The sequence below is a fragment of the Gopherus evgoodei genome, chromosome 11 (assembly GCF_007399415.2).
Source record: "Gopherus evgoodei ecotype Sinaloan lineage chromosome 11, rGopEvg1_v1.p, whole genome shotgun sequence".
Classification (NCBI taxonomy): Eukaryota; Metazoa; Chordata; order Testudines; family Testudinidae; genus Gopherus; species Gopherus evgoodei.
The window spans coordinates 46903250-46927774 of record NC_044332.1 but is presented as its reverse complement, the minus strand read 5'-3'; the positions used below and the strand labels follow the sequence as shown (position 1 = coordinate 46927774).

Sequence of the window (24525 nt, the reverse complement as noted above, 5' to 3'; positions counted from 1 at the left end):
TTACCCTGCTGGGCCGCGTGCCAGAGGTTGCCAACCCCTGTTTTAGATTAACACCCAGGACTAGCGTCACACTAGAAAACACAAATTGACCAGAGTCCAAAAGTCTGTCTTTGATATGCCTCTCTGTTCCTTGATCTCTGTGACAGTGCTATATATATATCATATCATACATTTATATAAAGTTAGTTTGGTTTTGATAACACTCTTTTATCTCCTTCAACCTGCCACACGAGATCAACAGATTTGAATTTTACTGTTAGGGCTACAATTTTCACTCTCTAATGACAGGAAAACAAGATGTTGCGAAGTGGCACATTTTGATTATGCTTTTTGGTGTTTACTTGGGAATTGAGATGGTTGATTATTTTAATTTTCAGAGGGGCTTCTCACTCCTGGAATCCAGAGACAACTTCAAAAATGAGTTAACCTCCAGTTCCTGCCTGAATGCACATTAGTCTCACTGTCTCCAGCTTAACAATTCAGCAAGACCTTTGCTGGGAACACGTTCCAGAACTCAGTAGGTAATATTACAGTCTACTTTCTAGCTGTGGATTCATGACACCCTGCAGAAAATAAAGTCTAGCAGCTCTGGACAAATAACTCATCGGAATCCTTGAGTTTTCTTCAGAGATCAGCCTAGTTTTCTCACACACATTATCATATGATCTCTTCAAAGATGACTATTTTAAACTTACTTTTTGTCAGTAAAGCTACAGGAACAGCTATGGCAATAACAATCACTGCAAGTACAAGCAATCCCAACAGATACTTCACTAGTGTCTGGAAAACACGAAAAGAAAAGACAAAGTTAGACGTGCACGATGTGCGTTAATGTGCCAGCGTGTAAAAGCCAAGTGACTGTTTCAGGGCTGGGGTGGTGTGCACACCAGCGTGTATGGTTGTGCACTTCGACTGGTTCCAGGGCAGTTTATTGCACAGTGAGAATTGGGCGTGTGTTCCCGTGGCGGTGTGTGCTGTGTGTGGGGAGAGTACTGCTCTATCTTTGTGGTTGAGAGCCACAAGCTTTTCCTAGCATAGCAAATACGCCTTCGCATCTCCCGTGTCTGGAACAGAAACGCACAGCCCAAGCCCCGGGAGAATTTGCTCACATGCAAAGAATGTTGCACTCCCATTAAGCGCTGCATAGTCCAGGCTGGAACTACCCTCCTGCCCCGGGCCTCAGGCAAGGGCCTTTCCAGTTGCCTCTGGCTCTAGCTGGGGGGTGAAGCAGCCGCCCGCGTGCAGCGACACAATTACTTACTGACCTTCATGACTGGGAGCTGCGGGAAACGGATCCTCCCCGTGCGCCTGCGAGCGACAGAAGGAGTGAAGCGTCTTCCTCTCTGGCACACGCGGCGAACCCCCGGCCCCCCAGCGCCTAGTTAAACATTAGAGCGGCGCGAGGGCGGCGACGGCGGCTCAGTCCCGGGGCCGCCCGCCCCGCGCGGGACGGGACGGGACCTCTAGCTAGCTGCTTGGGCAGCGAAAGGGGCGCCGCGGGGTGGGCGTGGCCTGGCGGGCAGGGCTGGGTGTGGCGGGGAGAAGCTGAGGAGCTGCCTCGGGCTGGGGCGCGGGGTGAAGCGGTGGGGGGCACTGGAGCGCAGGGACAACCCGGGGAGGTTCCCAGCGGGGCTGGAGACGCGCTAGGCTGGTGCCCAGTGGGCGGGCTGGGTGGCTGGCAGTGCGCTGGAAGAGGCGTGGTTGCGATTTCTCCCGTGGGGATCGAAGGGGGGGGGATGGTATGTATGCTGCAAAAGCTTATTTCACTTGTGCGGAGCCGTCCCTAACCAAGCACTGGGGAAGAGACGCAACGGCAGTAACTTTCTAGAGCGGAGTCCAGGACCCCCTTTACCATCTGCATGGGGGACCGGCAGGTGCTGCTGCTGGTGGCCAGACGAACTCTGCTAGGGTGTCCTTTCAGCAGGATCAAGGGTTTTCTTTAGTCCAGGGCTTCTCAAACTTCATTTCATCACAATCCCCTTCTGACATGAAAAAATAATACATGGCCCCAGGAAGGGGAACCAAAGCCCAAGGGCTTCAGCCCCAGCTGTGGGGCCTGTAGCCTGAGCCCCATCACCCAGGGCAGAAACCCTCCGGCTCAAGCTTTGGCCCTGGGTGGTGGGGCTAAAGCTTCCGCTTCATCCCCAGCAAATCTAGTGCCAACCCTGGCAACCCCATTAAAACAGTGTTGTAACCTACTTTGGGCTCCCAGCCCACAGTTTGAGAACCGCTGCTTTAGTCCTCATTAGGTAACTGGATTTCCAGGGAAAGCAAAGCAGATTTTGTCTGAGTCAAGTCCAAAATGTAGAATAGTCAGACATATATATATTTAAATAAATATGTTATTTTTCCAGATGCTATAGACTGCATTTTACACCCAAACAGGGGTGACTTGCTGGTCCCATTAAAGTTTTTGGCAAAACTGCCATTAAGCTAAATTGAACTACTTTCCACTGCACTCTGCTTCTCAAAGAGCATTTATATAAGACTTCAATGCGCTTTAATTAAGACACTTTAAATTCACACCTTTATTTAAAATTTGGCTCAATTTCTCATGTAGATAAACTTGAAGAAAAACATTCCTTGCTACCAGTGACTGATAAAATTGATATACCAGGGATTAAGAAAATATAAAATGAATAACCTGTAAATCAAAATTAAGTATAGTACCATGTGGTTCTAAAAGATGAGTATCAGCAACTTGTTAGAAATCTAGGGTTTTTCATAACAGTACTTTATATTAGAGGTAGATTCTAGCCACAAAGTTTGATCCAAATCTCCACCAGATTAGAGGGTGTGAATTTCTGTTTCTATTTAGGCCCATCTCGGCTTTGTTTTCTTTGCTCAAAACACTTAATAAATACTAATGAATCATCACAACATCCCAGGGATGGAGGCAAACCTTTGTATCTCTATGATACAGATAGGAACACAGAACAAAGAAAGTATATGACTTGCTAAAGTAATGGAGGAGTCATTGCCAGAGCCTTGGGAGAGAGCAAGAGTTCCTGATATTTAGTCCTGTTTTCAAAACACTAGACAGAACTTTAAGTAAAGTTATGTGGCTTGTAGTGGATGGTCCTACCTACTTCTGCCTCCACACCAACACAAAATGCCAGCTACTGTATCTGGGGCTGGAAATGCATCCTTGATACACACCCTAAAGAGTTTTACAAACATTATGACTCCCAGTGCCCAGAAAAGGAAGATGGTGTTTATACACACTTCACAGATGGGTAACGCAAAGGCAAGGGTTTTCCTCAAAGTTACAGTGAATCAGCTGACTCCCAAGCCGCTCTTTGAATCATTAGGCAATACTTCCTCAAGCAGCAGATGAGCTGTTACATATCAGCAACTTCTGCCATTAGCAGCTACTTGCATACTGAAAACATCTCTAACATACTGTGCTAGTACGGCCTTTGGTCTTGATTCATCTTGGCAGCTATGCTAAAAGAAGCCTATGAGGAACATTTTCCTGCTTGCGGTGAACATGAACCACAATTTAACAGATAGCTCAAACTCCAGTCAGTCATGTGACACCACCCTGATGAATGTTACTAAGCTTATAACCCATTCATATTTTAGTGATACTGAGTGATTTTCCAGTGCCAATCAGTGATTAATTTGCATGAAAGAAGTAAGTGTCTAACGGAAAATGGCACATGCTCCCTCAAACCATATAGTGGATCAGACCCTTGTCCAGTCAGGCTTATGGGTCCAGATTCTGGTCTCAGTTACACCAAAATAATCCATGGAGTTTAAGAGAACAGCACATGACCTACAGTTACTCCTTATGATAACAAAACAGCCATTGTGTATAGCTCAGAAATACTTGAAATTCTGCATGCCTGACCAATACCCAGATCTAGAGTTCATTGGTAATGTCTGGTAATTTTATACTTTTTGAATTTGTCTCTCATTATAATATGAAGCTTGCAAAGTTGTTCCAGCCAGGTCTTGTTGTTTTTAATCTCCTTTACCCCATTATTTTTGCTTTGCTTACCCTATAGCAGAGATATTTATGGCACGATCTAACTTTTAAGTGAAGTTCCTTTGACAGCAATTTATTTCTTCTCTGCAGGTTTATGATCCATGACAGTGACCTGTAACTTGTCCATGTTTTGGACTGAGGGAATAAGCTTATTCATCTTTTGCTAGATATTGCAGCACATACTGGATCATACTGGAACATAATGAAGAGATACAATAGGCATTATATACATATTAGCACAACTTTCTTAAATGCGGCCACTGGCTGCGTGCAGCCACCAGGGGCTTTTCATGTGGCCAAGACAGCCTCCTGGGCTGTGATGGTGGGGGGTCAAAGCATTGTCCCCTCCCCGTGCCTCCTTTTGCTCCTGGATGTGCTGCTCTGCACTGCCTTTGGAGAGGAGTGGAGCTCAATGCTGCAGGAGCAAGGTGAGTTCTTGACCCATGTTGGGGAAAGGGGGGTTGGGTGGCAGGCTCCAGCAACTGAACTTCAGGAACCTGTCTGTATGGCCCTGGGCTCCAGCCACAGGGCAGCAGGTATTGACCCACCTGGCTCTGGCCACACCACCCTGACCTCCAGCTGCAGGGCTTCAGTCTCTGCCCCCTGGTTCCAGCTGTGTGGCAGTAGATGCTGCCCGCTGGCTCCAGTCCTGGGCTCCAGACATGCAATGGCAGGTGCCAGGCGCCAGCCCAGCCCCATCCCCATGGCAGCAGGCTCCACGTGTAGGGCTTTGAGTGCCAATCCCTGGCTCTGGCCACGGGGCAGCAGGTACTGACCCCTAGCTCTGGAGCTTCAGTTGGCCTCTGGCCTCCAGTTCCAGCTGTGTTGTGGAAGGTTCTGGCCCCGGGCTCCAGCCGTGTGGCCCCAGCCCCTGATGCTGATCCCCTGCCCCAGATGCATGGCAGCAGATGCGACCCGCAGCACTGTTCCCAGGCTTTGGCCATGCAGTGTTGGGAGCTGCCCTGGATGTCAACCCCTGGCCTGGGCCGTGCAACACCAAGCGCTGGCTCCAGCCACGCAGCAGTGGGCGCTGACTCCTGACTCCAGCCATGCAGCCCTGAGTTCTGTCACCCAGCTCTGGACTCTAGCCGTGCAGCAGCCCCAGGGGCTGACCCACAGCTCCAGCTGCATGGCAGAGGGCTCTGATCTCTGGCTCCAGCCATGCAGTTCCTATCCCCAGCTCCGGGCTCTGGCTGTGGGCACCGAGCCCTGGCCCTGGCCGCATGGCAGCAGACACCAGGCCCTGGCTCTGACCACGTAACAGTGGGGCTCATCACCCATCCCCATCGCCCCTGGCGCCTGCTGCCTCCTACAGCCCTGTATCCATCACTCCTAGACCCTGGTGCCTTCCTGGTCTTGCATCCATCCTCCATTGCCTGAGCTCCCCACTGCCTCCCCCACCCCCGCATCCGACCCATCATCACCTCTGGCCACTGCTGCCTCCCTCTTTGGCCCCTGCAACCAGGGCTTAATGAATCCTGGGGCTTGCTGAGAAAAGTGATATTAACAAACACGCAAGTATCACTTTTCACAGCAGACTTACTAGGTTTCTGTGAAAAGTGATTCTTGTATGTTTGTTAATATCACTTATCACTTTTCATAGCCTCCCAGATAGCTACTAAATGCACTGTGATAGTAACAAATATACAACTGTCACTTTTCACAGCAAGTCCCAGGACCCATTAAGCCCTGAATGGAGTGTGGAAGGGCAAAGGAGGAGGCAGTATTATTTTTATTATTGAGTTTGCCAATAAACCCTACAAATGTAAATTACAATAATTTGGATCTGTATCTGTGCATATTTAATTGTTTTTCCTAAAGTTAATCATTTATTTAGGATGACGTGCCAGTGCAGCCATCAGTGAGATGTGGTGGCTGCACTCTGAGGCCACCAAACTTTTTGTTGTGTGAACCCCTGCATTAGTACATAGCCAGATGCAAGGGGCCAACTAGTTAGGGCCCACCACTTCCAAGGGTCAGCCTTCGTTTCTGCTTAAACAGAATGGAGAAGTGATGCGGATGGAGAGATGAATGGCCTAAGATGAAAATTTTCAAAGATGACAAAGATGGAGGAGATGGGGTCAAAGATGAAACTAAGCCTAGATACTGTGGCAATTGACACCCTTGTCAAAGTAGCAGCCAAAGCTGGACATGGCATGGGAAGATAGGGAAGTGTTGCACAAGGTTTTCCCCTTATAGCTGGGTTTGGGAAAGGGCAACATGGAATTTATCAGGCACCCTGTGCTTGACAGAGATTGCCTTGTAAATAAAGTCATTCCAAAGTTTGAGAACCTTGACCCATCACTTCTAGCAGCTGACTCATCTTTCTTTTGTACAATATGGACTTGCCCTCTTAGACTGTAAGAATTTTTGGCAGTAGTTGATTGAGAACTCTGACATCCACTTTTTCTTTTAAACCATAAAATTTTCTTTTAGTCAGAAATCTAGACTTGAGAAGAAAAATGGAGTCTCCTATACACTAAGGCAGAATCAGATTTCCTGCAATAAATCCCAGTTATAATTTGTTTTATTTTTTTAACAGCCCTGTGATGGGGCACACCCCCATTTCAATCAGGAGATGGCTAATGATCTCCTCTGGGCTCAACCATTACTAAATAGGCACACCTGTAGAGCCTGCTCCAGCTGAAGGAAGCAAGCTTAGAAAGGAAATCTTGACACAGACAGGAGTGGTAATCAGGAGGAAAGCTGTGGTACCTGAGAAATAGGTGACTCTTGCACCCTTCCCCTGAGCTGACAAGTCTGTGCTGCTCATATGCACTTACCAGGACAAGCTAATCACTGCAGGGAGGTACTGAAGATAAACCCCAAACCTGGGGTCTAGATGTGCCATATTGACATAGACAAATTTGACTTTTACAAGAAGCCTCAGCTTGAACTTCTCCTTAAGTGAAAGACCCCAATGCCTGAGAATCCAGAAAGGCTAGAGTAAGGTTCCCAAGCGGGGAAAGGACTTTGGAAAGGAAAGAGAGACATTGAAACTATCTGAGTGTGGCCCCAGAGAAAGGCCCAGCCTATCAGGAGCCCATAGATTGTATTGTACACAGGAGATTACACTCTTTAAATTGTATTCCTAGTTCTTGTTCCCAAAAGTTACACCCATAAGGGACTTTTCTATCCCCTTTCTTTCATGTGTTGTATAGATATGTTGCTTCATTGGGATAGATGTATGCACAGAAAGAGAGGTTATTTGCAAGCAGAAAGTGAAACCAAATTCTCGGATTGCTCTTTGGGGGATGCTTCCCCATGTACTTAATGCAAATACCAAATGTGTTGTCTCCTATATACTTTTCTAGCCTCACCAAAGCTAGAGAACACATTACTGTATATTTAACTGGTTAGTTCTGCTAGAAATAAATGGATAAATCAAATAGGAAAAAAACCACATTATGGAGGTATTGATATTGAGAATATATATAATGATCTACATTAGAAATACAGTGTGTTCCAGACTGTGTGGCTATGTGAGGAAACACTGTGAGAAAGCATTCATTATACTAGTATAATGGCATGCCTCAGATGTATTGCAAGACTGAAAACAAAGTTCTTATAATACTTGAGTAGTGCCACCAGAGAAAAACATATCCCAAAATACCATATTTATGTATGAGACAAAGGAACAAAGACCCAGAGTAATAGCAAACAAGGGGCAAAACATATAGTCATCAGAAATGTGAGAAATACTGAAGAACTTATGAGAAAATAGGCATTGGTCCTGTTTCATTATAGCTCAATGGCCAACTTTCTGCATCATTATAGATGAGTGGGAGCAAACTCATTTTTTGGCATTAGCTATTATGGCATGGGGGTCAGTTAGTCTCAGTTTGATTCTCAGAGTTTAATCTGTCATTGATATCCCAGTATGTATTGTTGTTATATTTTGAATATACTATGAAAAAGCCCATGAGAGCTAATTTACTTCTTCTTTACTTAATTTTACTTTAAAAAACTGTTACGCAAAAATAGTTCATGTTTTGTTATTCTTGAGTAGGGTTTAAGATAAAGGAAAAACAGAGGTAGGTCTTTACATTGTTTTTAATAGTATCCTTTTCAAATTTGATCATTTATATTATTGGAAATGAAAGTGTTAATGTCTCTGTAGGAAGGATCTGTAAGGTGGAGAAGAGTAGGTTGGGGAGTCAGGAAAAAACATAATTATGTTAGAAATTTTTTTCCTGCATACTTTGTTTTTAACTTTGAAGTTAAAAAGGCCTAGGGCCAGGTTCTATGCTTAGTTACACCAATGCCTGTTTGAGAATGTTTTGAGCAGTTAACACTTTCTTCTGCAAGTTAGGAAGAAAAATCAGATAATTCATATCCCATTTTTCAGTCATTTTTCTGTGAAGCTTTGCATCCTAACCCTGACCTGGCATCTCTTATTCATAGAAGAAAGGGTTCATACTTGATTACATTCTATTAAGTGAGGCATTTCAACCAATCATCTTCCTCCTTCCTAGCTCAGCGTGATTAGGAAACTGGGCTTAAGAACAGAGTAGTTAGCTCTCTAAAACACCTATCCAAGCCAGAGTAATTAAAACATCATAGACGTGGGGCTATGTGGCAGTGAGTTCGTGGAGTGGTCTACTGAACTTTTCACATCTGGTCACTGGTTTCACTGTTACTCAGGCTGGCTGTGAATTAAAGCAATTAACTTGTTAGCTGTTCTGATGACCCATGGGAAGTACACTGGTGGTCTTATTTCCAGTTCCTAATGAACTGTTCACCCCACAATCAATACCCTTCTTAGCACTCAGGAGACTAAGGAGAGAATGGCTGTGGAGGTCAAGCTTTCCCCTGCCCCTAGATGTGACTCCCTCTAGGCCAAAGCTAAGTCATATTGACAAGGCAGACAATCTCTTAAACTATCCTTATTCTCATCCTCCTATTCTATTGTAAAAGGTGTGTGCCAACCCCATGCAACCTGGTGTGGTCAGGCACAACACTACAGGTGCAACCTTTCAGTTGGGTTGTCAATAAGTTCACCAATGTCTTTACATCTCAAAGTGGCCACCTTCACAGGTCTGATTTATTAATGGAAAGTTCAGTAGAAACACAAAAAAGAACTTCACCCAGCCTTCTTCCAGGGAAGCGGACTCCTCGCAGTCTATCAGTCCCATGTCCAGGCCTTTTACCCCCAGCACACACACACTTGACCTTGATTCCTGGAGCTAGGGTGGATTTAGGGCTTTCCTCCCAAATGTAATTCATCTCCTGACAGCACACAGCTCCTTGCAGCTGGGCCTCCTGCAACAATCCAAGAGGTCTCTCACTAAGCAACTTTCCCTGAAACCTCATCTCCTCTCTAGAAATGTCCCTCATTGACCAGGTCCAAGCCAATAAACTGCCAACCAGCAACATAGGCAATTAAAAATACTTACAGGTGGGCTGAGATGGGCTTGTTCTCCTTAAAGAAGGCTGTTGCAGGAAGACTTGGCTCTTACTCCCTTAAAGGGGCCAGCTACCCTTTGCATATATCTATCCTCTCCCTGATATCCTGGATGTCCTTCCAAATAGATACTATACCTTTTTAATTAAGTAAAACAAATATAATTAACAAGTCAGACATGTAAACTATCTTTTCTAAGAAGATTTCCAGTCCTCTCTAACTCACAACTGGTTCTTCTTACTGGGTTAACAGTTGTAACATGGGTAGTAGCCAGTGCCAGTTAGTTCTTTTAATGTTCCCATATCATTTTGGAAATTTCATTTCTTACATGTGGCAGCAGGCATTTTATCTCAGTCCTCACAACACACCCATGGTACTCAACTGTTACAGCATCTCTGGTTTCCTTCCCTATAATGGGCAATGGTGAACAACATGCTGATGTTCCTGCCTGGGTGGTATCTAGAAAGGTCTGGAATTTACACTCAGATGTATTTGTTTATTATTATGGGCAGGGGAAAAAGAGTCAGGCCTATTTGTGGGAAGTTCAGTGTTATAATAAAATGAGATGTGAAATAAGAGATGAATTACAAACAGGTTTTTTTTTAATGACAGTAAAAAGAAGGATACCAAACAAGTCTTTCAGTAAAAGGCAGCTGAGGCTAATTTCATATTTACTCTGAATAAACAAAAAGCCAAAAAGTTCAGCACATGTAGTGGGGCGGCTCTGTATCTCAAATACAATTAGGAGGAGATGCAGTATAGGACACACTTCTTTATGACACTTAAAGATGGGAAAAAAATCTCAATTTTCTGGCAGGAATGAATAACCCACTGTATGGTGTTGGGACATGTGACAGACCCAGACCAGTAGGGTACAGGAGTCTGGTAGAGGGCAAATATACTGGTCACCGGATGAGTAGTTTTCTGTTCCCTTAGTGACAGAGCAGGGGCTGCACTAGAGTAATCAGGAACCTGCTAGAACCAATTAAGGCAGACAGGCTGATTAGATCACCTGCAGCCAATCAAGGCAGGCTAATCAGGGCACCTTGGTTTAAAAAGGAGCTCACTCCAGTCAGGTGGGGGGAAGGAATCAAAGGAGAGGAAGGGGGGGGGGGGGGAGCTGGGAGCAAGAGGCACAAGGAGTTGAGAGGGGGAGGGTGTGCTGCTGGAGGACTAAGGATTACAAGTGTTGTCAGACACCAGGAGGAAGATCCTGTGGTGAGGATAAAGATGATGTTTGGAGGAGGCCACAGGGAAGTAGCCCAAGGAGTTGTAGCTGTCATACAGCTGTTACAAGAGGCACTGTAGACAGCTGCAATCCACAGGGCCCTGGGCTGGAACCTAGAGTAGAGGATGGGCCTGGGTTCCTCCCAACTCCTGATCTGACACAGAAGGAGTTGATCCAGACTGTGGGGAAGATTACTGAGGTGAGAAACTCTGCCAATAAGCACAGTAGAGGAGGAACTTTGTCACAGACACAAAATGGAGTACATCCAATTTAATTATGAATGGCATTACTATTTTTCATTGCCCCCAAACAGTACAGCCAGAGGATAGGTATCTCTTCTATTCCATACAAGACAAACCTATGGAGTGACTCTACTGTGGCTGTAAAATCTGCAGTGGGACAACACTCAGTGAGAGTTCCTATAGGCATTCTGTCTGCAGAGGACAGAAGCATGTTGAATGTCTCTGAGAGTGTGAGGGAGTGGTAATTGCTACAAAACACAGCATGAACACATCCCAGCACTACCTCATCTGCCAGGTAGCGAGAGGTGTGGGACAGATCCTGCTCTCTTTGGGCACTAACACTTCCCCCTGTTTTGTGCTTGCAAAGCTCAAGCAGAACCCCCTTTCACTTCACCCCCAAATGAGCACCTGAACTGCAGAGAGCCCCATCTAAGTAAATAACAGCTGCTGAGAGTCCCCTCCCCATATGCTTGGCAGAGAAAACCTATTATTTAAAAGGGGTATGAAAGCAGGCTTAGCTTCCAACCTTCTCTACAAATACAGCCCTCACCACATGTAAAGACCAGACTCTAACTAACAAACAAACCATGAGAGAATGTAAAGATTTCACACTGTCTCCCCAAGCTGTTATAAATCCTCCCTCAGAACTGCTTAGCCCTCACATACAATTAGCCATAACCTGTTACAAATACTATTCCTTATAAACCAGTGTAACACACTGCTGGGGACACCCAGAAGTTTCTCTGCAATGCACAGTCATTACTACTGTGCATTCACAGAAGATAAGTTGCTGCTCTGTTAAAGAGTCAGTACATCACAGCTTATTAATTTAACTGGAGTGAATAGCTCTTCCCTTCAAAACTGACAGCTTTGCTTACTGCTAACATGTAAATTGAGGTAAACCCATATTCCTTGTCTAGGACAGACCTGTTTATCACCTCTACCTAGGTGAGGCTGTCTGAACTTAAACATGTTCTAGTAAAATCATACAGAGGGAATTCATAACTTCATATATGATAACATGCATTTTACAATGATGATAATAACCTTAATGTTACACACAAGACATGTGTAGGGTCACAACCAGAGAATCATAGGACTGGAAGGGACCTCAAGAAGTCACCTAGTTCAGTCCCCTGCATTCATGGCAGGACTAAGTACTATCTAGACCTTCCCTGACAGGATGTCTAAAATGATCTTAAAAATCTCCAATGATGGAGATTCCACAACCTCCTTAGGCAATTTATGCCAGTGCTTAACCACCCTGACAGTTAGTAAGCATTATTTTTCCTCAGACATAGGATATCATTCATAAAATTACACTTGGCATGTACAAGAAGCACTCAGCAGCTTCTTTCACCCCATATGACTAGTCTGTGATTTCAAAAATTTGTCAAGATGCATGTGAAATGATAGAAGAAATATTCATTCCCCCCACTTCTTGCTCTAACTTAGTCCCAAGTTATATCTTCTTGGCCTAACTATAGGGAAGAGTTAGGGTTATAAAATGTATATTCTTCCTATTAATATTGGGCAAAAAATACACACAGAACTCCTAGACACTGACTCCCACTTCCACTTGCCCCTTAATTGAAGAAGCAAGATGGTCTGGTAGTTAAAGCTCCAGACTGGGACTCAGGAAATCTGGTCTGAATTTTCAGCTCCTTTGTAGACTAGCTGTGCGATTCTGAGCAAGCCACTTACACATCACACTGTTCCTCAGTACACATCATCTATAAAATGGGAGTGACAATGTTTCTCTGATGAGCACCATAGAAAAGTGTTTTAATAAAGTACATGTGATGCACATTAAGAAATATTGGCTATGGAACTGTTAACATTCTGGTAACTATAAAGTATAAACACCTGAGAAGCCAGCTGGCTCCCACTATTGCCCTACCAATCCATACAAAAAGAAGTATTGATTATTTGCCTCACTTCATCCTGGCCTAAACCAAAATGGATTTACTTTACTCCATCCCGTACAAGTGAGACCTATAATATGTTTAAAGTGTCTTTTATAGTCCACCTGGCAAAGAACTTGTATGTGTACCATATATTTTTCTTTTGAGCATGAATAAAAAAATGTGAGGTAATAAAAAAGCAAGACCACCTAGTGCTATAAAGAGTTAACAGTTGGAACAACACTTATTCTATAATTACCACATGGTTTCAGACTTGAATGGCTGAAAATTAACTTTTTCAGTTCTAGAATCTCTTGGAAACAAGACATTCTGCACACGAGGTTAAACAAGTAACGTGTTCATCTTCTCTAACAATGGCATCATAGAAGACATGAACATGTTTTTAAGAAGAAAATCTGTAATCTGAGTGTTCCTGCTTTTTAAAAAAAGTTAGAAAAGCTGTGTGTTTCTCTCAAAAGTTGTTCCAGGTGTCGTTAGAAATGGCCAATCCTTCTCTGAATTTGCAATTTATTGGTTTCTGCAGAACTTGGGGTGGGGAAGTAGTCAGCCCAAAGGAAGAGTTATGAGGACTGTAGAAGTGCTAATGCTTCAGAATTTCAGGAATTCCAAATAAAGATGTCTCATGTTGCCTACCTTTATTATTCCTATTGATTTTGTGCAAAATATGGCACAACCAAGAATCTCCCAAATAGACTTGTTTGGAAAGTGTTTAGATTATGACAAAGATTTGATCAAATGTGTGAGGAATGTGCTTGCCACTTATCTCCCTCCAGACCACAAGTTTGTAAGTGAAGAGAATGTTGTAGTACACTTTTTGCAGCTTGTAGCTGAGCCCTCAGACCTCCCCTAAGCTCCATATAGTCAACCCCTCCCCCTGCGCACACACATTCTGAGTCTCTCTACACACTCCCTACCACACTTATTTAAAGCATCAAATACACGCTTATTATTATTAAGGCCCTTCACAAATTAATCACTCCCTACTTATCTGCTCTTATGTCTTACAGTATCTCTTTTATTGTTGTATGCACTGTAGTTGTAGCCTTGTCTTGCCATTAAAGAGACAAGGTGAGTAAGGTAATATCTTTTATAAGAGCTCTGTGTGGCTTAAAAGCTTTTCTTTCACACCAACAGCAGTTGGTCCTATAAAAGATATTACCTCACCCCCCTTGTCTCTCTAATATTTCCTCCAGTCCATCAACTATGACAGCTTTCATCGCTCATTTGTCCACCTCTTCAACAAGTGCCTTTACTCCTTCTTCCATATTGACCCTTACTCATAGAATGCCCTCTCTGAGGTTGCCCACAAAGCCATCACACTGTCCTCTTTCAAATCCACACTAGACCCACATCTGCTATGATGCCTATAATAAATTGCTTGTTGGTTATGGCTAGGCAAGTGCACAGTACAAATTATGGAAAATAATAATATTCAGTGTTTATGTTTTTAAAATTTGACTTGAAACTTGTTAATTGTGCACATAGCTTGTCTATGTAAGATATATTCCTATAACTGTTCCTCTCATTCTCCCTCCCCTATCCCATTAGGTTGTTTTGTTACACCACTTATTGCTTTTTGTCTTTAAAATTAGACTTTAAGCTTGTTGGGGCAGGGCCAGTTTCACTCTGTATGTGTTCAACATTTAGCATAATGGGGCCTTGTTCCTGATTGGGGTCCCTGAGTGTGACTGTAAAGCAAACAGATAAGAGGAACAGAATCATTTCAATTGCCTGTAGCATAGGGTCCAGAGTGTAGTCAAATTCTTGACCCACTCAACTCTGGATTTTATACAATGAAGCAGTGAGTACCGTTAGACAGTCCCTCACCCCCAAGTACTCTCTCGTAAACCACAGAAGCTAAAATGCAAACATTTGAATTACTGCAGTTCTAATAAGTGAAGAGAGAGAGATTTTGGGAGCTGATGGTAGTGGCAGTTCCAGGATAGCATCACCACAAAAGCTATTCCAGAGTTACATCAAGGAAGGCTGCCTAATAACTTATCTTGACTAACTGAGTGTAAGACAGTTTACATCACTATGGGCATGAGGACCAGTGCACAAACCACTGATTACATGTGTATGAGTACATAGATGCAACTGTTGTGTTTTTTCCCCTTTTATTTTCCTGTTCATGTTTTTCTCAATACTGCCACAAGATTCAGGTATTTTCACTCTAGGGATGCCCAGCTCTGCTTGTCAGTTGAATATTTGCTTCAAGAATTCAGAGTGCCACAAAATGTTCTTTGAGCAAGATGGTGGTGGGTATAGAAGACTGGCTGACCATATTGGAACTAGCTGACCCAGCCCTTTGCGTTCATGGTATTATGCAACAGTGCATGGTATAAGCAACACATAGCGCTCAAAAATTTGCAAAAGATGGCTGCGGCTGCTCTTGCACGTTTTGTTAAAATACAACAGTTTGTGATAATGAAGAACATTTTAAAACAACCCCACCCTATCGCCTTTAAACTCAGCTTTTGCTTTCACAATTTCTTCTTTCAGCAAAAGTCTACTCAAAATTCACACATTCCCACTTTTAGAAATCATCAAAACCATTTCATGAAAGCCGTTCACAAGAGGAAATGCTCTACCATGAAAATATCAGGAAACAAATGCTAAATTTATGCACAGCATTACAAATGAATCACTTTGAAGCTCAGTGACACTTTAATTCCTTAGATATAAACAAGCTTGTTTTTCTTCAAAGATGCAAGGGGGACACATGCAAAAAAAAATAAATAAAAAAACACAACAAAAAAGAAGCTTGAAAAAAATTTATTGAAGGCTATCATTTAATATCCCAAAAGCTTAGCCTTTTTATAACAAAGGTTTCAAGAAGGAAGTTCAATTCTGAGACATTTGTGACTACCAGCCCCTTTCTAATAATGCAGGTATTTGGTATTTGGAATCAATCCTATGTATAGGTCGACTTCATAGAAAAATAATTTCATTGCTAAATGTAAAGAGAGATATTTTGGCCCTAAATAATTGAAAAATATGAAGACGAGACATTTTAGTATTCTTAAAGCTGTTACTCTGTGTGTCCTTTTGACAACAACTTTTTCATATATAATCCTTTGGCAATGCTACACTATAGTAAAATTCATTTCTTGGCATGCAAAGCAATATGGCTTATAAATATAATATATAGAACACAAATTTCTGAATTCCCTGGTGACCAGCAGCTGATGCAGTGAAGAAGATCTTGACTTGTCCCATATTTATTTTGTACTTTCACTGGTATTCCCCCAAAAGGTCCCTGGAAAAACAAAAGGACATGCTGTAATTAGGACAAGTTGCAGTATTCAGAAGATTAAACACATGTGGAAGACATTTTTCCTGGTTTAGATTTAACTGATATTAGTTCCACAAACCCTTCAATTATAGATTGAAAGCACAATTATTTCTAAAGGTAAATCTCTTAAAAAGATTCTTAGTGGATGTTGTTAACATTTTTCATGTTGTACTAGATGCTAAATTTGCTAAATGCAAAAAAAAAAAGAAGAAAATTCCAATAAAATGTATATTTTCATAATTATTTTCAAGCTTTAATAATAAGAATTAGTATTTGTTGGCCTACTTTCTCAAAAGTGACTAGTGATTTTGGATGTTTCCATTTTTGTGCGAGATGCATGAGAGAGACCTAATTTTCATAGGGAAGGCACTCAGCATCTTTGGAAATCAAACACCTTATATATGTCTCAATTTGAGCAGTATTGTCTTTAAAGTGCTTTACAAACATCAATACATAATTCCTAAAATGCCCTGAGAACTGGGTTACAAAATTTTATTTTCCCATTTTACAAACAGGAAAACTGAGGCGGGGGCTTAAATTACCTGCCTTAGCCATAGAGGTTTTTCATGTCATAGGAGGGATTAGAGCTCAGGAGTTCCTGGCTCCCACACCTGTGCTCAGACCACTCTTTTAGACTGTATTCATTTTCACAAAAATCTCTGATCTGTTTTAATAATATTTTGTGGTTATAATTGTTACAAACATGTCAGTTTCTTTTATCAATAATTTATTTTGGGCCAAATACTTGTCAAAGTCAAATCAATGGCAAAACTCCCATTAACTTAAATAGGAACAAGATTTGGCTCTTGATACAAAACATAGACTATACTTGGAATGGTTTTGCTTATGGTATATGGCACAGTCTGTAGTCCAACATTTTTAATATGTGTATGGGTATAAATAAATAGTGACAGCTAAGTGAAAAATGAGCTGCCTTTCCTCAGTGTTATGCAAGTATATTAAAAATCTAAATATACTAAGATTTAAGATGATCAAAATTCAGTCACCTCTGGGTAACTTTTGTGTTAATCAGCCATTTTAAGAAGTCTTTAGCAGTCATCTCATCAAGGATTTTGTTGATATCACTGGTAAAAGTGCCATCTGCATGTCTTCTATCCAGTTCTTCAACTGCATTAGCTTCTTCTGAGAAACTTTAAAGGGGAGAAATTATCAAATAATATCTGTGCAGACCAGAATAAAAAAACCTCTTCAAGGGCCTCATCCTGCAATCTTTACACACTCAAAGCTCCCACTGATTTCAAGAGACGCAAGACTAGCCCAGTATTAGAATGTTCTATGTTAAAAGAACATTTGGAGCACTTCTCAGTAAGAGAAGACAGTTTGGATGTCTTCCTTTCCCAGTTAGGGCATTGTTTCTCAAATATTTTTTAAGTGAGCCTTAATTCCTCAATTATAATTAAAAAAAATAAAAAGCCAGAAACATCAGACCTAATACATCAAACTGCAGTTTCCTAAACCAATGTTACTCGCAGCTGAGATTAAAACATGATCGAATCCACTGTAAACATAATAAACTTTACTGCTTAAGAATGAAGTTTTATTACATTGTAGCCAACTGTTTCAAGCAGCTGATTAATAGTTTTATTGGATTTATGAAGTCCAAGCTTTATAATTCCTAAAGTGTTTAGTGCATGAATATTTACCCTTTTAGCAAAATCAGTTGGAAGCTTTGTGAATTAACATCTGCTAGTTATAGTATTTTCCTAAATTGTGTGTGTTGTATGCTGTATACAGACATATGGGGTCAGGGGTGCTGGAACAATTTTTATAGTGAGATGCTGAGAACCATTTAACTGCTCTTTAAACCCTGTATATAATGGAAACCACTTCAAGCCAGGGGGTGAGGCAGAGCCCCCGGCATCCCTAATTCCATCACCTATGTATGAGGCCAGATCCTGGATCCTCTTTGTGCCCCTGGATATCCATTCTAACAGGACAGCCAGAGATTTCCCCTGACAGACATCTTTATCCCATTTGCTCCCTCCCACCAGGCAAAGGGGGTTCTTTAATTGACAGGGGTCAAGGGGTTGGAGCTGGAGCACACTGTGCTCTGGTGACCTGTGGCAGGCAGAATAGTCCCCTAGGGGAGCCCTCTAACTTGCATAATTTACAATGGCCATTAGGTCATTCTGTGGGATCCCAGAGACTAGTCTGATCTCGAATAAGGCCAAGGATCAAGTTTTCAGAAAGGTGATTTACACTTACCCCACTTTCCCACCCAGGACTCTGGGCTGAACACAGCTCAACCAGACCTGGGAACTTGGCCCCTAATTTTTACCTCCTTTATCTACAAACACACAAGTACCTTTCTGCTGCCCCTGAATGCTATTCATTACCCATGACAACAAGACTACTGGAAATCAGAATGTCAATATCAGAACTTGACACCATTCTCTTTTCAACAGCTGATCTCACTCTTTAATGCTATCCTTTTGGGGACAGCCAGTCCTTGCAGGAATACTCTATCTGTTGGCTCTTCCTAGACTCCAACACACGATCTTGTCTTAGAGATATTTTATTATTATTGATATTATTATTATTTTGTATATAGTGCCAAAGACATACACGGTGCTTTACAGCTGGTAAAATGTATTTTTTCAAAGAACAGAGGGTGAAATGAAATCCCTGCCCTGAAGAGCTTACAGTCTAAAGGCCCAAATAAGTACAGAACGGATAACAGATGAGAACATTGTAGTTGCTAAGCCATGAAGAGCAGGGGGGATTTGAAATAGGAAGAGACCGAGGATGCTTGGAAACGATTAAATGGGAGGCTGTTCTAAGTGTAAGGTTATAATGAAAGAAGATATAAAGTCAGGAATGAGAGGAGTGCGTAAGCAGGAAAGAGTGAAGCTTGTGATAGGTGTATGGAGTAAGAGGATGTAGGAGCAAAGACATCAGAAATGTAGGTGAGGGCAGAGCTATGCAAGGGCACTTTGAGGACAGAGAGATGAATCTTGAACTTACTGCAGTAAAGAGATCTCAGAAAGGGAAAAGTGTGGGGGGGATTCTGGAGGAAAGACTGGTTCAGATTTAGACATGTTGACCTTGAATCTAACTTGACCTTTTACAGTGTAACAACACATTAAACTTGTCAACATCTTCATTTTAATCTGTAGTAGGACTGAATCATTTAAAATGATCATCTCACACTCACAATGTATCTTAAGATACAAAGAAGAATATGAAATACAGCAAGAATAAAACAAAAATACATTATGGTTCCATTAGGCTTGATTTCTAACCAGAAAAGCCAAACAACATTTAATGATAGGAACGGAGGGATTCTTACTCTCTTCTTCCTCGTCCGTTCACTAACCAAGCAATGAACTCTTTGGCAGCTTGACCTTCCAAATAAGAGGTGATGTCACTGGTGTAGGTGCCCTCGGCGTGCCTCTCAAATTCAGCATGACGCCTCGAGAGTCCATTGCTGAAAGAAAAGCAGTTCTCTTATCAGGATGATGTTATCACTTCATCTATTTGTGCCCTTTGCTTGCTTCTATTGACTTCTATTTCCTGTCAGACCAGCAGTTCTCATTAGCAGGAAGTTTCCCCCAAAATTAGCCTTCATATTTTCACTGTAGGTCTTAGGTACACCCCCTGGCACCACTCTAAATAATTCCATCATATCCCCCTTTTGTCTCTTAGCCAAACTGTACAGATTTAACTCCTTTTGCCTTCATTTCCTCCAGCCATTGAGCATTTTTGGTTACTCTTCTCTGAAGAACCTCCAGTTTTTCAATATCCATTTCGTCATGTGGTTTCCAGAACTATTTCAGGTGTGCTCACATCTAGGGTGTGTAGAAATGAACTGTTTCCTCCCTCTCCCTTGACACACTGCCTTTGCTTATTCAGAACAAAACTGATCATTTTCTGAAGCCAAATTGCACTGCAAAATGTTGTCTAATTTGTGTTCACTATAACTGCTCAGATCGTCCATTCCCTGACTCCTGGCAGAGAAGACAAGTTTTGGAGCATTTTTCTCCAGATGTATTTGTTTGCATTTATTTTTAGAATTTGTTATTTTCTGCCCATGTTTCAAATTTCTCTAGGGTCCTTTGCATTATTTTTCCATCTGCTTGGGAGTTTGACATTCCTCCCAATTAGTACCATCTGCACTTTTCAATTACATGCCATCTATTCCCCCTTCTACAATGAACTAATTACATAAAAATGGACCTAACACTGATCCCTGTGCTACTCAGTTAAAATTTCTTGTTGCCTCATCATATATCATTCCTCTTTCATTGGTCCTGTGTCCAGTATTGCTCCCCCAACTCCATATTTCTTAAGTTTCCCATGTCTTCTCTCACACTTGTGGGATTTTAATACTTCTTCCTTTGTACCTTACTCTTTAGATTTCTTTATTCCCTAAAATTTCCTTCCCTGAAATCTAATACTCTCGTATTGCTACATTCTCAAAGTCATTCCTGAATTCAGTTAGCTCACAGTCACTGGTTCCAAGCTTCTCTATCATAATGAAAGTCTCAATCATTTCCTCCCTTATTGTAAAAACTAGACCCAGAATGCCTTCTTCTATGGCTGGAGTATCTAATTCCTGCATAATAATTATGAAGGTGTAAGGAATTCTCTGTAGTGTTGGCTGTTTCCTACCCAACAGAAATCTTAATTGTTTCAATTCCTTCTGAGTAACATATCCAGCATTTTAAAGTACCTTGAGAGCTGGTCCAGGAATTTTTCATTCTCTCTTTCCTCCAGTGCCGGTTGTCTGTAGCAAAGGCCCAGAGTCATTAGATCTCTGATATTATATTAGTACATTGCACTGTATACATAATCTGCATTATCTCATAAAATGCTATTGAACATTCTTTAAATATCACTGTAAAAATCTGTGAATGCTAAACTACACAGGTGAGTGCTTTCAGGGGCTGTGAATGTAATTGAATACAGGCTCTTGAAACTCATTGTTCCATACTTCTGTTTTTAAGGACCACCTTAGCACAGGAAGTTAAAATGTTAGCAGCACTAACTAAAGCCAGAAGGGACCATTTGATCCCCCTTGTATATCATAGGCCATAGAATTTAATCCAGTTGCTTCTATGCTGAGCCCAGAAACTTGTATTTGACCAAAACATATCTTCCAAAAAGGCACGCATTGCCACTATTTCTGTGGCACAATCGAGGTATCTAGTGGCCAACAAAGCTTAATCCTTGATAAGTGTGCTATAAGGAGACCACAGGATCAGAGTAGCTAAATATGGAAAAGACCTGTTAGGTCACTGAGTCCACCTTCCTGCAGGAGTTTCCTTACAGATGACAAATCAGATACCTGCCAAGAGACTGATGACTATTTTCAACCAATCACTTCTGCTATTTCAAAAAAGATTGAACTAGTATATAACAATGATCTTCCACAGTTGGCTCATTTTTTGCTAACATATCAATGCTATGTTTCAATTATCCTTAAGGTCGTCGTCTTTGATTTTTATGCTATGCATTTAAAAGGAAAATGGATCATGTTCTGTGAGGGGAAGCTGAATAGTGAACTGATTCCTGACATGCACTAGATTTTGTATAAGCAGCAAAGAGTCCTGTGGCACCTTATAGACTAATAGACGTATTGGAGCATGAGCTTTCGTGGGTGAATACCCACTTTATCAGATGCATGCACTAGATTATGGATGTGCATGCAGATTTAGAATGATTTTCCCAATATACTTACCCGCTTCTTTTAGTGCTCATTAACCATTGCACAAAATCCTGAGCTCGTCTAGTGTCCAAGTACTTGCTGTAATCACTGGTGAATGTGCCTTGTGAATGACGTTTTACTTCATTCAGCTGTCTAGATTCATCTAATGGTTCAGTCTGGGAAGCTTTGAATGATCTGTGAATATTTTGTAATACATTAATCAGCATTGATGATAGCACTTTCTACATGTGCTATACCTGCATTGACTTCTTTTTTTTAAAAATTTCTATCTTCCAACAGAATAAGAACAAAGAAAAGAAACAAAAATTACTGGCTACTGATATGATTGTTAGCTGGCTGACAGAGTCAATCAGTATAGTGGCCTGGTAACTGTATAACTAAGAGTCTATTAGGACAACAATAAAAGGGTACTGTTAGAAACACCAAACAACTGGCGTGCTGTACGTTGCAATATAGATATCCTTCTCTGATCCATAGATGAATTAAATATACTGTAATATTATAAGAAACTTTTCCTCAAGTCAAAGATTTTGCATCAAGTTGCGGGAAAAGTACAGGGGAGTATGTTTGGATTATTTTGAGACATTTGATTTGTAGTGTTTACCTGGATTTCTCTTCTGTGTCTTGAAGAGGATTTTGCCAGCTGCCTTGAATGATCATTGAAAGCAATCCAGCCACAAAATAAATGCTTTTCATTTTCATTGCCTGTCAGAACACAGATGGTGGAGGGGAGGAATAAATATAGTCCTCTTTACATACTTTGGAGTCATCATACAGATAGGGAAACCCACTTGGATAGAATGGAATGAAACTCCATGTATATGAGTGGAGAATGAAAATCCTACATAGTTTCAATATATTGCAATTTTCATACTATAACACCGGGTGGCTTTTAATTTTCTGAATTTATTGACTAAAGAAATAAAAGCAGAATCCCATCACAGTGTGCAGTGTCACATCCAGCCACTCTTCTTGCTCTAACTGAGCATTTTTTCTTCATCCCCTCACTTCTAGATCCTTGTGTTTTATATGTTTTTGTTTTTATCATTTAAAGCAATGAACACCTGTAGGATTTGGCTCCTTGGGTAAAATAGGCAAATTTCAATTCAGAGTGTGACTTTTACAAAAAATAAATACATTTATGGTTAGAAATTTCTGATACAGAAGGTATATCAAATTCTGTTGTGTTTATGGTGCTTTTGATACAATGCTATAACTAGTACAGTCTTCGGTTTTCCATTTTAGTCTATCATTAGGTTTATACCTTGCTTCAACCATGAAGGGCTGATCCCGATATGCTGCTAGGTGTCATGCATTTTGCTGTGGGTAGTTCCATTGATTATATACAATTAATAATAAAGGACTAGATTGTGATCTCTATCTTACTCCCTGTGTGGTCTCTTGAGTAAGATTACTCATTGTGAGTAAGAGTATCACAGTGTGGCCCACAGTGTGTGTGTTTGTGTGTGTATATATATATATATATGTTTTGGTGGTTCAGAACTATATTGTGAATCTCTTATTCAGACTGATGAACACTTTCTCTCACACAAGTACTGTAGTCTCATTGTCTTCAATTATATACTTCAGTGAGCAATCACCAATGTGAGTAAGGTGTTTACTATCTGTTCTTTAGTATGTATCATTATTCAATGTACTATTATTAGTTTGATTTAGCTTACGAACCCAATATTGGAGATGAACAAATAATTGACTTTTTTGGTTTGCTGGCAGAACTGGAAAAAAAATGATTAAGGTTGAATGAACCATTTTGTTCAATTTTTCATTTAATTTTGTTATATTTTTTTGGTGCTTTTTAACGTTAATTATTTTAAACAAACCTAGCTAAATTTAGAATGAAATGTCATTTTGGAATGAAAAGTTAAAATATTTCATTTTGAAACTGTCAAACATTTTGACTATTCTCCAAATTCAACTCAAATTAACAGTTTCGACTGCCTTGAAACTGAATTTTTAATAGAATAAAATATTTGACCAAAATAATATTGACCAACTCTACTCAATACTGAAAATACTTACTGCTGGGCGTAGCCCCTATTACTGCAAATAACCCTGTTGACTTCAATCAGGCCACTCACACAAGTTAGCACATCAGCGAGCAGCAGTAGATATTTGCCTGGTCTGGGTCATAGACTAAAGTGATTTGTAATGAAAACATCTATGAAATTGAAGCAAAAATATTATAAAGCAGCAAGTAGATTTTAAACTACTTGCTTTGGATAAGTTCTTAACTTTATGAAATGATTGGTTAATAAAATTAATTAATATACATTTTGGACTCATGCTTTTGGCTATTAAAAATAAATTAAACAAACCAAGATATTTAGCTCAAAAATTAGCTCATCTTCATTAATTCATGCTTTAAAATCAGCATGGATGACAATGTTAATTCACTATAAAGAAACTGAAATTGTAATAAGTTCACAGAAATTGAATGTCACTGGAAATGTTTCATCATGCTTTTGAACTGATACTCTGTTGTGTGCCTGAAAGAGCCACTCTCCCATCCATGCAAATGTTCCAGAGAAGTTTATACTACAGTCTGAAAAACAAAGGGAGATAGGAAAATTGAGCCAGTTGAAATAAAATGTTAAGGGGCTAACTAAATCCCTGCAAGCCAATAACCCCCCCCCCCCAAATTTAACCTTCCACACTATTTGTAATCCTCCCCATTGGTCCTGATTTCAGAATAAGGGACCCTTGTACACATCTAAAGCTAAATTCTGCATT

General features: G+C 41.1%; 2 protein-coding genes across 2 annotated transcripts in view; both read right to left on the bottom strand.

The window, feature by feature from the left end:
* The window catches only part of DPP4 (dipeptidyl peptidase 4), a 72433-nt gene extending 71010 nt beyond the window's left edge, over positions 1-1423 (bottom strand). The window contains exons 1-2 of the mRNA XM_030580804.1: positions 1266-1423; positions 696-780 (exon numbers count right to left, since the gene is read on the bottom strand). Coding sequence (XP_030436664.1) covers positions 696-780; positions 1266-1271 — 91 coding nt within the window. The 5' untranslated portion in view covers positions 1272-1423. The remainder of the gene's footprint in view (positions 1-695; positions 781-1265) is intronic.
* Positions 1424-15646: 14223 nt separating this feature from the next.
* GCG (glucagon) lies at positions 15647-22586 on the bottom strand. The gene is made up of 6 exons (XM_030580149.1): positions 22379-22586; positions 21787-21948; positions 20779-20832; positions 19396-19533; positions 17093-17236; positions 15647-16049 (listed from the first exon to the last, which is right to left on the bottom strand). Exons 1-6 carry the CDS (start codon positions 22474-22476, stop codon positions 16025-16027), a joined length of 621 nt encoding a protein of 206 aa, XP_030436009.1. The 5' UTR covers positions 22477-22586; the 3' UTR covers positions 15647-16024.
* Between the last annotated feature and the right edge of the window lie 1939 nt (positions 22587-24525).